This window comes from Lynx canadensis, chromosome X (genome assembly GCF_007474595.2).
Source record: "Lynx canadensis isolate LIC74 chromosome X, mLynCan4.pri.v2, whole genome shotgun sequence".
NCBI lineage: Eukaryota > Metazoa > Chordata > Mammalia > Carnivora > Felidae > Lynx > Lynx canadensis.
The window spans coordinates 38502817-38514988 of record NC_044321.2 but is presented as its reverse complement, the minus strand read 5'-3'; the positions used below and the strand labels follow the sequence as shown (position 1 = coordinate 38514988).

General features: G+C 44.3%; 1 protein-coding gene across 1 annotated transcript in view; it reads left to right on the top strand.

The window, feature by feature from the left end:
- The first annotated feature begins 235 nt into the window (after positions 1-235).
- Positions 236-12172, top strand: part of EFHC2 (EF-hand domain containing 2) — a 179059-nt gene continuing 167122 nt past the window's right edge. Inside the window, exon 1 of the mRNA XM_030304654.2 lies at positions 236-355. Coding sequence (XP_030160514.1) covers positions 314-355 — 42 coding nt within the window. The 5' untranslated portion in view covers positions 236-313. The remainder of the gene's footprint in view (positions 356-12172) is intronic.

Genomic DNA, 12172 nt, shown 5'->3' with positions numbered 1-12172 from the left:
GCGGGTCTCAGTCTTTGTGCGCACAGCACGTGTGAAGAGCAAAGCCTCTGGGACCTGCTCTCAGCTGGGTGGGTGAGGGTGGGCGGGGGAGGAGGAGCGCGCGCGAAGCCTCCAGCCCGGCCCCGCCCCGGCCCCGCCCCATTCCGCCCGGCCCCGCCCCTACCGCTCCCGCAGGGCTCCCGCCTGCTGCAGCTCCTCCTCCTTCCGTGACGCCGCCTACCGTTTCTAGGTAACGAAGGGGGTTTTAAACTACGCTGCCGCTACCTGCAGGACCCCGTCTTCTCGGCCCCTTAATCCTCGGACGCCGAGAGCCATGGCCCTGCCGCTGCTGCCTGGCAACAGCTTCAACCGCAATGTGAGTAGTGAGGGCGCCCGAGGTCAGAGGTCCTGGCCAGAATCTGGGGCCCAGGTGTGGTCACCTCCCCGGACCCTACTCAGCCCTCCCGCTGCTGTTCGACCTGTGGATTGGGCACAACTCGCACCAAACTTTGTAGGCTGGTGAAACCCTTACTCTCTGCGTCCCCTTCCCCGTCTCTCCACTGGCATCTGGATGCTTTAACTACATTAGATACTTAAGGAGAGTCTTTATTTGGCAGGACCCGCCAAGGTAGCCAGTGGTGGTGACGGTGATAACAATCATCGTTACGCATTTAAGGAGTGCCAGGTGTTGTCCTTTAGTCACCCGACGCGCCATTTGATGCGTAGCATCAAATCTTTATTCCCATTTTACAGTTGAAGAAACCGAGGCACAGAGCGATGAGTCACTCACTCACAGGCCGGAGCTACCCAGTTTCAGTGTGAAATTGGGTTTCTTCCAGGCAGCCTGGCTTCACAGCCTAGGTGCCTAGGCGCTGACTTTAATATACCCTGTGTGAAAGAAACACAGTTACTGTTACTAAAGCGAAGAAACCTGGCGCTCTGAGGCTGCCGGGGACAAGTAGGAAACGGTTTATTCCACCGGCCTGTGAAATTTGATCCTAAACTTTATAGCGGGAAGCATCCAAGCTTGGAGGTGTTTTTCTCTTTGTTTAGAATTGGGAGGCGTTCATTTCAAAGCGAGATAAACCCTTTTGACTTTATGGATTCGGAAGTGTCTGTTTCCAAGTTGTTGGTCCTTCAAGTCCCAGTTTTCTTTGGAGCTTCGGGCCACCGGATTCTGATCTCCACGGGTCAGTTGGCCGGACCAGCTTGCCCTGGTTTGTGCATTTTTTTTTTTTTTTTTTTTTGGCTGAGGGGGTAGGGGCTGGCCTTCCAGCCTAGCATTGCCCTTTGCTGAGAGGAAGCCAGCCACACAGGTAAGACAGACCCCAGAGAGGCAGGGCATGAAAAAAAAAAATTCCAGAAGTAAAGAAGCAGGCTGTGTCAGAGTAATTTTGATAAAAATTGTAAGTAATGGGATGATCACAAAACGAACCTCAAGAAACAAAATATTACTAGTATTCCAAAAGCCTCTCCCTCACCGGGCGTTGCTGGATTTAGCAAATTCAAATATATGTCCCCGATACTGCATGGGACCTGCTTCTACTAAAAGATTATTTTTGTGTCAAATTCAAATTTAACTGAACATCTTATATATGTGTATTTTTAAGTTTATTAGAGAGAGCGTGCGCGCACACACACACGAGCAGGTGCATGCATGAGCAGGAGGGGAGCAGAGAGAGCGCAAGAGAATCCCAAGCAGGCTCTACACTGTCAGCGCAGAGCCGGATGCGGGGCTCGAACTCCTGAACCGCGAGATCATAACCTGAGCCGAAATGGAGAGTCGGATGCTTAACCGACTGAGCCACCCAGGCGCCCCTGAACATCTTATGTTTTACGTGGCAACCCTACGTATCCCCCTTTCTGGTCATTACCCCTTTCCTACTGTCCAGAGTTAACCATCCTGGCTGCCCGTGCCTATAGTTAAGTTTTGTTTGCTTTTCATAAATGTCTGGTGTCCTTTTGTGACTTGAGTTTTTTGAAGCTCAGTATTGTTTGTGAGATTTGTTTATGCGGCTGTCTGTGGAGGTCATTTGCACATTTTCATTGCTCTTTAGTATTCCATTGTGTGAGTATGACATTTATATACTCCTTTTAGTCTTGAGAAGAGATTTGGTATGTTTGGGGTTATTAAGAGGTTGTTCACGTCTGTTGGTACAGTCGCTAGATCATACGGTTTTTATCCGTTCAGCTTTAGTACACACTATCAAAGTGCGTCTGCCGTTTTAAATATCCACTGGCGTTTTATGTTCCTGTCTCTCCACATTCTAACACTCGATATTGTTGGTCTTTCACGTTTTACTTATTTTGATCGGCGAGTGTAGCGAAACTGTAGTATCCGTCTGCACCCAACCTGATTCCTAAGGAACTTGAGCATGAATCTACACCTTTATTGGTCATTTCTCTTTTGTGTAATGTCTGTGTATGTCTTGTCTAATTTTCTACTAGGTTGCCTCTCCCCTCCCTCCCCCCCCCCCTTTTTTTTTTTACTTCTATAGGTTTTCGGTAGGACTCTTTCTGTCAGACATCTGTGTTGCAAACCTCTTGTCTGTGGTTGGCGTTTTCACTTACTTAGTGGTGTGTTTGATGAGTAATTTTTCCTTTAGATTAGTGGTTTTTGCTAACTCTTGAAGAAATTGCTCCTTATGCCAAGTTCATGGTATTTTTCTGTGTTATCTATTGGAAATTGTGTTTTTACCTTTCACATTTATTTATCTAGTTTTGTGTTTGTCCATTTATTTTTGAGAGAGACACAAACAGCGCGAGCAGAGGAGGGTCGGGGACAGAGAGAATCCCAAGGAGGCTCTGCACTGTCAGTGCAGAGCCCGACACGGGGCTCGAACTCTCAAAACCTGGAGATCGTGACCTGAGCTGAAACTGAGAGTTGGACACTTAATCGACTGAGCCACCCAGGTGCCCCTTACCTTTGACATTTAGATTTCTAATCTAACTAGTAAAAATGTGTCCGTGTGTGTGTGTGTGTGTGTGTGTGTGAGAGAGAGAGAGAGAGAGAAAGAGAGAGAAAAGAAGTAGGGGGTCAGGTTGTATTTTTTCCCATATGGATATTCAGTTGACCCAGAACCATTTGTTAAAGGATACAATTCAATTGAGTTAAGTTGTAAGATCTTACTGGCTTTATTCAGCGATTCATGAATGGACAGCATCCAGTTGAGCAGACAGAAAAGAGCTCCGAAGAGCTGTCCCGGCAAAACCAAGACGTTTCATAGGCAGAAGGGGAACATTATACTAGGCAAAAATTGAATTGGTTACCATTAAGTTATTTTCTTTTTACGGGGTGGCAGATAACCTAACTAGTGCGGATCGGGAGATTCATGATTGGCTGGTTTAAGATTCTCTTTCTGGGATAGCCCAAACTGTAAGTTAAGTTTCAGTTCGTGACCTGGGGCTTAGCATGATCGGCTCCATTTAGGGCCTGCTGTCTTGTCTTTTTAACAGTTTCTCTACTTCTCTGCCATAGGGATCCAAATACACGTGGGTCCGCTTCTAGATGCGCGAGTGTATTTGAAAAAAAGTATTTACTTGATGCCTCAGACCAGTAGGAGCTTGTGCGTGCGAGCTCGCGCGGGCGCGCGCGCGTCTTAGGGAATGACCGTATACTTACTAGGTACCTCGGGCTGTCATTTAACAAATCAGTATTTGTATATTGGGCGTCCTTGTCTGTGTCCAAATCAGATGGCTGCATTAAAAAAAAAAAAAAAATTGTGGGGCGCCTGGGTGGCGCAGTCGGTTAAGCGTCCGACTTCAGCCAGGTCACGATCTCGCGGTCCGTGAGTTCGAGCCCCGCGTCTGGCTCTGGGCGGATGGCTCAGAGCCTGGAGCCTGTTTCCGATTCTGTGTCTCCCTCTCTCTCTGCCCCTCCCCGGTTCATGCTCTGTCTCTCTCTGTCCCAAAAATAAATGTTGAAAAAAAAAAAAATTAAAAAAAAAAATTGTTACACTAACCTTGGTACGGATTGTGTTGTCAAAAAGTGGTTATTTTAAAAAGTTGTACTTAAAAGATCAGACATTGTGTGGTGCCTAGAATGGTCAAAAAGTCAGTAGAGCCAAATCCGCCCCCTCCTCCACCCTGTTTTTAATCAGTCCCCACCTCTTGCCTATTACAGAGTCTTGCGTGCTGAATTCAATTGTCAAGAGAAAAACCTTGGCCTCCCGGAGATAGCATAATTACTGGTTGTTTGGGTTTAAAATTCTAACACAAGCTAACTTTCCCTGCTTTTCTTAGAAATTAAAAAAGGAATTTGTTTCTCCCCTTAATTAGCTGCTGGTAGTCAGTCGTGAGCAATTGATTGCTGCCCACAGCTAGGTGATGTGCATCCTATATTTCTTTCTCTGAAATACGAGAAGTATTTCTAAAATATATGCATTTGTGCACATTGATGACATTGAAATTGTTCGGATGTGAACTAATTGAAAACCTTAGGGAAAGGTCACAGCTAAATTCCAGACCCACGGTATATTTTTCCAACAATTTACAGGCTGGGTTTATTTTGAGCTAAGAGAATTCCAGGTATATTGTTCAAAATAATAGGGTCTTAAAAAGGACATTTCCAGCCAGAGCTGAAAATCTTTTCCACGGAATTTTGGACAGATGTTTGTATAGCTGATCCTGAATGCCCCTAATGAATAATGAGTACACTTTGTGTTTTTTGTGTGAAGCTATCTTGCTACCATCTGGGGAGGGTTTGTTGTAAATAGTCCATTTCTAATTGGTGGTGAAGCAACTGCTTCCTTAAGAAGAAAAACAAAATTATTGGAATTCACAGCAGAATGAAACAAATTCAGAATCTCCCTGCCTCTCTTACGAAAGGGTGTGGCCAATATCTTGAAGTTTATTTTTACCTAGACTAATATACGCCTATTTACTAATCTATAAGGAAATCACCTTGGGGAAATTTACTAGCCACATAAAAAACAGCTGAAGGGCACACTAGGCATAATACCTAGTATACATATTGACTTCATCATGTGATGTTAGATAAATCCATTAAAATTTAGCTCAATGACAAAGATAATAGTAAAACAATCACTTTATTCACAAGGTGGAGGGTTTTCCCGATCCAGAGTTCTGCTTACAGATTTCCTGGTTATGGTCTTCGTGGTCAATTCGATTGCCTTAAAATAAACTACATCAGGTGCAAACCCCTCAACCTGACGCCAAGCCCATTGGAGTTTGCCAGTCACGTTATAAGGCCAATTTAATGAATCGTGACCAGCATTTAAAAACAAAACAAAACAAAATGGACTAGAAAAGAATAAAAAATCATGAGTAGTGCATGATGCATGGGAACAGTTCAGTATTGTTTCATGAACTTTTGCTTCTGTAACACGTGTGCGTGTGAACTGGGTTGCACTAAAACCTGTTTGTTATTGTGGTTAAAGAGTGGGAAATACTCTCTCATTAGACCGGTCTCCACAGTTCTTGCCTCTATTTTATTTTAATTTTTCAAATGCTTATTTTTGAGAGAGCACAAGCAGGGGGAGGGGTAGTGAGGGGGGACAGAAGATCCAAAGTGGGCTCTGTGCTGACAGCAGGGAGCCTGATGTGGGGCTTAAACTAACGAACGGTGGGATCATGACCTGAGCGGAAGCCGGGCACTCAACCAGCTGAGCCACTCAGGTGCCTCTCTTGTCTCTGTTTTTTGTTTTTTTTATTTTTTTATTTTTTTTATTTTAATGTTTATTTTTGAGACAGAGTGTGAGTGGGGGAGGGACAGAAAGAGAGGGAGACAGAATCCGAAGCAGGCTCCAAGCTCCGAGCCGTCAGCACAGAGCCTGACGTGGGGCTCGAACTCCTGAACCATGAGATCATGACCTGAGCTGAAACTGGACACTTAACTGACTGAACCACCCAGGCGCCCCTGTCGTCTCTATTTTAAATTCAGATGTTCAGTTTCCTTCCAGGCCAGATCTAGTCTCTTACCCTTTAGGAAGCCTCAACAGATCCTAGTTAGATTTTTATTAATTGCTGTAAAATTCATATAAAATTAACCACTAACAATTTAAAATGTTTTTTTTTCAACGTTTATTTATTTTTTGGGACAGCGAGACAGAGCATGAACGGAGGAGGGGCAGAGAGAGAGGGAGACACAGAATCGGAAACAGGCTCCAGGCTCCGAGCCATCAGCCCAGAGCCTGACACGGGGCTCGAACTCCCGGACCGCGAGATCGTGACCTGGCTGAAGTCGGACGCTTAACCGACTGCGCCACCCAGGCGCCCCAACCACTAACAATTTTAAAGTGTACCTACCATTCAGTGGCATTTGATGCCTTCACCAAATGTTTTGTGACGATCACCTTTATCTAGTTCAAAGACATTGTGATCATCCCAGATTTGAGTCTTTTTACCTTTTCAGCTCTGGGGGGACTCCTGTGTACAAGTGATTTGTACAGCCCATGGTATGATAGCATGATCCATGAATTGTTGATGAAATGATCCAGTAATAATGGTCTCTTCTCTGTAAAGCCTAGTCAGTTTCCGTGGATTTGTTGATTTCAGTCCACTTACCTGCTCTGTGTGGTTTTCCCTTTCCCGCAAAGGATGCCAACTGTAATGGAAGGTGGGGAGCATCGTAGAGGAAACTTTAGGGGCTTTTTCTTTACTGTAAAATTTCCTACTTGATTCTTTCCCCTGTTTCCCTTATCCAAGTAGACCTAAAAATCCTCTTATAGTTTCTACCGTAGAGGGCCCTAGTAAGGTATGATATGTGGTATACGGGATGAGCAAAAGTCGTTTTCCTTCCTATTTAAAACTAAAAATGACCAGTTTTTCTTGAAAAGCAAATACGCGATCAAGCTTAGCTTACTTACGTTTCTTTCCTTTTTATACATTAAAAAATTTCATAAGGCAGCATAATACATTTCTGTTCAATAACGGTTTTAATCTGAGATGGGGTTTACTTTTTTAAAAAGTAGGCTCAGCTGATTTACTTTAAATGAAGGTTGTAAATTCATTTTAATTAATGCTGTTTACACCATGAAAACACATTGACAGTGTTAAATAAGTTACTGAAACCATATGGCAAAGCGATAGGAATAAAAACCTAGCCTAAGACTTATTTATTTAAAGTTTATTTTGAGAGAGAGAGAGAGAGAGAGAGAGGGAGAGCTTGAGTAAAGGCGGGGCAGAGAGAGAGGGAGACAGGATCCCAAGCAGGCTCTGTGCTGTCAACGCAAAGTCCAATGTGGGGCTCGAACCTTCCAACCTGGAGGTCATGACCTGAGCTGAAATCAAGAGTTCGATGCTCAGCTGACTGAGCCACCCAGGTGTCCTGAGTTTTGAGAGTTCTTTAAACATTCTGGATACAAGTCCATTGTTGGATATGTGCTTAGCAAATATTGTCTCCCAGCCTGTGGCTCGAATTTTCATTCTCTTAAAACAAGGCTAGAAGATATGCATACATTTTTACAGATAAAATACAACATGAATCCAAACTGATATTTCCAATGCAAATGAAGGATTATAAGGTTTTTATTTAACTTCTTTGATTCTGTATTTATCTTTTACTTATATTGAGAATCTTGATTCATAAGGATGTTAGCATAATTATTTTCTTTATCCTACCATAAGGATATACATCCATATAATAGTTCCTGATCAATAATAACATTATTCACAATTTGAGTTTTGAAATGGTTTCAGATATCTTTGTAGTTCTTTTGTTTTATATATCACATTAGGAATGTATGGTCAAGTTATTATTATTTTTTTTAACATTTATTTTTGAGAGACAGAGTGCGAGTAGGGGAGGAGCAGAGAGAGAAGGAGACACAAAATCTGAAGCAGGCTCCAGGCTCTGAGCCATCAGTATAGAACCCACGTGGGGCTCAAACCCGTGAACCTTGAGATTATGACCTGAGCCAAAGTCGGATGCTTAACTGACTGACTGAGCCACCCAGGTGCCCCAAATTATTGTTTTTTAAAAAAAAATTTTTTAATGTTTGTTTATTTTTGAGACCGAGAGAGACACAGAGTGTGAGCGGGGAAGGGGCAGAGAGAGAGGGAGACTCGGAATCCGAAGCAGGCTCCAGGCTCTGAGTTGTCCGCACAGAGCCCGATGTGGGGCTCGAACTCACGAACCACAAGATCATGACCTGAGCCGAAGTCTGACGCTTAACCGACCGAGCCGCCCAGGTGCCCCAGTGGGTTTTAATGTCACTGAAATGATTCCTGATAATTATGGTTAGGTCACCAGCTCAGTACCCAGTTAGGTTTGTTTGTTCTGTTTTGCTGTTGCTTTTTAACTTTAAGAACTTTGTTTTATTATGGTGTAAAACGAAAACATTTATAGGGTTTCAAAGTCAAATTTACAAAGTGAGGTGCATTTAGACAAGTACAGCTTTTATCCCTATTCCTTTAATCTTGCTATCTCCCCCCTTCTCTCTATAAGTGACTTAACCCAAAACTTCCATTTTTTTATTTTTTTTTTGTTTTAAAACAGCAAATTATAATGGTGTATACTCCATTCGCAGCTGCGTAGTCCTCTGTTGTGTGCACATACCAGAGTTCACTCAACGCGTCCCCTTTTGATGTGTAGTTGCATTTTTTCCCCAGTCTTTTGCTATCATGAGTATTGCTATAATAAATAGCCGAAGTTGTGCTTCAAAAGAAACGACTGAAAAAGTAAAAAGGCTGCCTACAATATGGGAGAAAATACCTGCAAAGTATATATGTGATGAGGGACTTACAGCCCATATATCTAAAAATGAGCACAGGATCTGAATAGACCTTGCTTCAGAAAACCTTTCCAAATAGCCAGTGAACCCATGGAAAGATGCTCAATATCAGTAGTCATTAGGAAAATGCAAATCAGAGCCCTGGTGAGCTATTATTACTCTATACCGCCTAGGACGGGTATAACAAAAAAAGACCGCAACATCTGGTGACAGAGATGTGGAGATACTGGAATCCTCTCGCGTTGCTGGTAGGAATATAAAATCGTGTTGCTGCCATGGAAAAGTCTGCGGTTTGACAAAAGTTGAAACGGATAGTTACTGGGGTGCCTGGGTGGCTCTATCAGTTAAGCATCCGACTTCGGGTTAGGTCATGATCTCGCTGCTCATGGGTTTGAGCCCTGTGTCGGGTTCTACTGACAGCTCAGAGCCTGCTTCGGATTCTGTCTCCGTCTCTCTCTGCCCCTCCCCTGCTCATGCTCTGTCATGCGTTTTCTCTCTCTCTCTCTGAAATATAAATAAAACATAAAAAGTAGACCTAGAGTTACTATATGATGTAGCACGCCCAGGTGTATACCCAAGAGAAAAGAAAACCTGTATCTACAAAAAAAGAAAAAAGGGAACGTGAACGTTTATAACAACATTATTCATAATAGTCAAAATGTAGAAATAAGCCAGATGTCCGTCAGCTGATGAACGGATAAATAAAATGTGGCCTATCCATCCAATGGAATATTATTCAGCTACAAAACTTATGATACATGGGGCTCCTGGGGGGCTCAGTAAGTTAAGCATCCGACTCTTCATTTTGGCTCAGGTTCTTGATCTCCCGGTTTATGAGATCAAGCCTCATGTTAGGCTCTGTGCTGACAGCGTGGAGCCTGCTTGGGATTCTCTTTTTCCCCTCTCCGTCTGCCCCTCCCTCTCTTGCGTGCTCTCAAAATAAATGTTTAAACAATCTACTGACACGTGCTACGACATGAGTGAACCTCACAAACACACTGCACACCGTATGCAAAGGACTGCGTGTTGTATGATCCCATTTATGTGACAGGTGCAAAATATGCAAATCTGTAGAGGCAGAAAGTAGATGAGTGGTTGGTTGCCTAGGCCAGTGGGCCGGGGGGTGGGGGGGGAGGAGGGGATAAAATGGGAGTGAGGGCTTATGGGAATGAGGTTTCTTTTGGGGATGATGAAAGTGTTTCTAACTTTGCACAACTTTTGTAATTGTAGTTAAACTCCATTGAGTTGTGTATTTTATTTTATTTTTTTTTAAATTTTTTTTTTTCAACGTTTATTTATTTTTGGGACAGAGAGAGACAGAGCATGAATGGGGGAGGGTCAGAGAGAGAGGGAGACACAGAATCGGAAACAGGCTCCAGGAGTTGTGTATTTTAAATGGGTGAGCTTTATGGTATATAAACTATAATTCAATAAAATGGTTAGAAAATAAATAGCCAAAGAAAGGAATCGGTGGCAAGGAATCGCTGGACAGACCGATGGGAGATATCCAGCGCTATTCCTAACTGTTCATTTGGGGCTCGGGAATCAGAGTCACTCTGCCTCTTCGGGAATCAAACACGTAACTTTGGTCGCTTTTGTATTCTGTTCTGGGCTTTATAGCTGTGTCACTTGGAAGAGATCCTTTGGGCTCTCTTCTTGACAGAATACCTGACTCACAGTGGCTTAAGCCAAATCGATTTTTCTCATTGGAAGAACTCTAGGGGTGTGGCGGTTTTAGGTTTGGGCAGTGGCTGATGAATGTCATGAAGGGCTCAGACTCTTTTCATCTCTCCGTTCTGTCATTAGAAGGTTGGCTTTGCTTTCCCGGCTCTGTGGCCTCATGGTTGCCAGGTGGTTGCTTCAGCTCCAGCCATCACAACTTCTCATGACCATGTTCAAGTCCAGTAGGAAGGAGAGGGAGGCAAAAAGACTCTTATATCCGAAAACAAAGTGTTGCCCACCCCCCACCCCCAGTAGATTTCCCCCTTACATCTTGAGTCACACGGTCTCCTTTGCCAAAGGGGTATTGGGAACTTGATTTTTCACCATCTATTTTTGGACCTGGGAAAGACAAAAAGCAGTAAATAATAGCTTTGGGGAGCTCACAAACTTTTGTGACATTCCTCAGCTGACCGAAGAGACTGTGCTCGATTGCTCTTCGGGTCGCCTTTCCTTACCCTTAGAAGGTGCATGTCGATTGCCTCTGTCCACCTGTAGCAGCCATGCCTAAAAGCCCGAAGGCATCGTCGCAGTTTGGGAGAATCCTCTCCGGAATTAGCTTCTTGCTTGTGTCTTCCGCTGCGGACCAGAGCATTTCTTATTTTAGCAACAGTAAATATAAAGCGGGGAAGAAAGTCCTTGGCTTTTGTGGCTTAAATGGGCTTCCACAAAGCGGCCGGGAGAGCATGAAAATGTCAGGTACAAGTTGTGACTCAAAGCCTCTCCTGTGGCCCGTTGTGCCATGCAGAGGGACACTTCTCTCTTCCTCGTTGGCGTCCAGTTTGGCTTTTTCTGGAAGCCGCACATTTTCCCCTGAGCATTCATTTAGGCAGGGCGCCTTAAGAGGCCAGTCACCCGACGACAGGATTCTAGATCCTCACGAGTGCAAATGTAAAGGGATTTCTTGGGCCACTTCCTGAGAAGTTTATCCTGTGACTATAGCCGTAGAGAGGGCAGAGCCCGCTCTGGAGGGGAGGGCGTCCCCGAAGCATAAGGAAGCAGGAGGTGGGCGTTTTCACTCCCTCCCTCATTAACCAGGCCCTCAGATACCTGAATTCGACCTGGAAATGCTCTACTGTGACAAAGTGACCGGCGTGGCCAGCTGAAGGCCAAACTAACCCTGTGCTTCATCCCCAAGGAGGGCACGGTCACCGTTCCTAGAGTTTTGGGGGCGAACAGGTCGGTTCACATGGCTTACAGTTAAGTTAGACTACCTGTTGTTCATCACATGAGTTTGGCAGTTGAAACGGAAATGGTGGTTTTATCATTTATGGGACTATTTCCATCTCATTTTGGGGAGACTTAAATCCTTTATTGCTCGTCTGTGTTCATGTTCATACTTCATGCTTTATACAAAGGCACCTGTGTGGGATGTTTCCTAGTCACCAAGGGAAGTGGACCCTCTCCTGGGTTTTATTGTTAATTGAAATTTTTGCTGAGGAAATTCTAGATTCGCGTGTAGTTCTAAGAAATAATAGTTCACGTGTAGTTCTAAGAGGGATCCCGTGTACCCTTTACTCAGTTTCCCATTGGTAATATTTTGCAAAAAACTATAGTATGATAGCACAACCAGACAGTAACGTTCCGATAACCCACGGAGCTTAAGATTTCCCCAGCTTCGGGGCGCCTGGGTGGCTCAGTGGGTTAAGCGTCCGGACTCTTGATTTTGGCTCAGGTCATGATCTGACAGTCCATGAGTTCAAGGACCATGTTGGGCTCTGTGCGAACAGTGCGAAGTCTGCTTGGGATTCTTTCTCTCCGCTCCGCCCCCCCCCAAAATA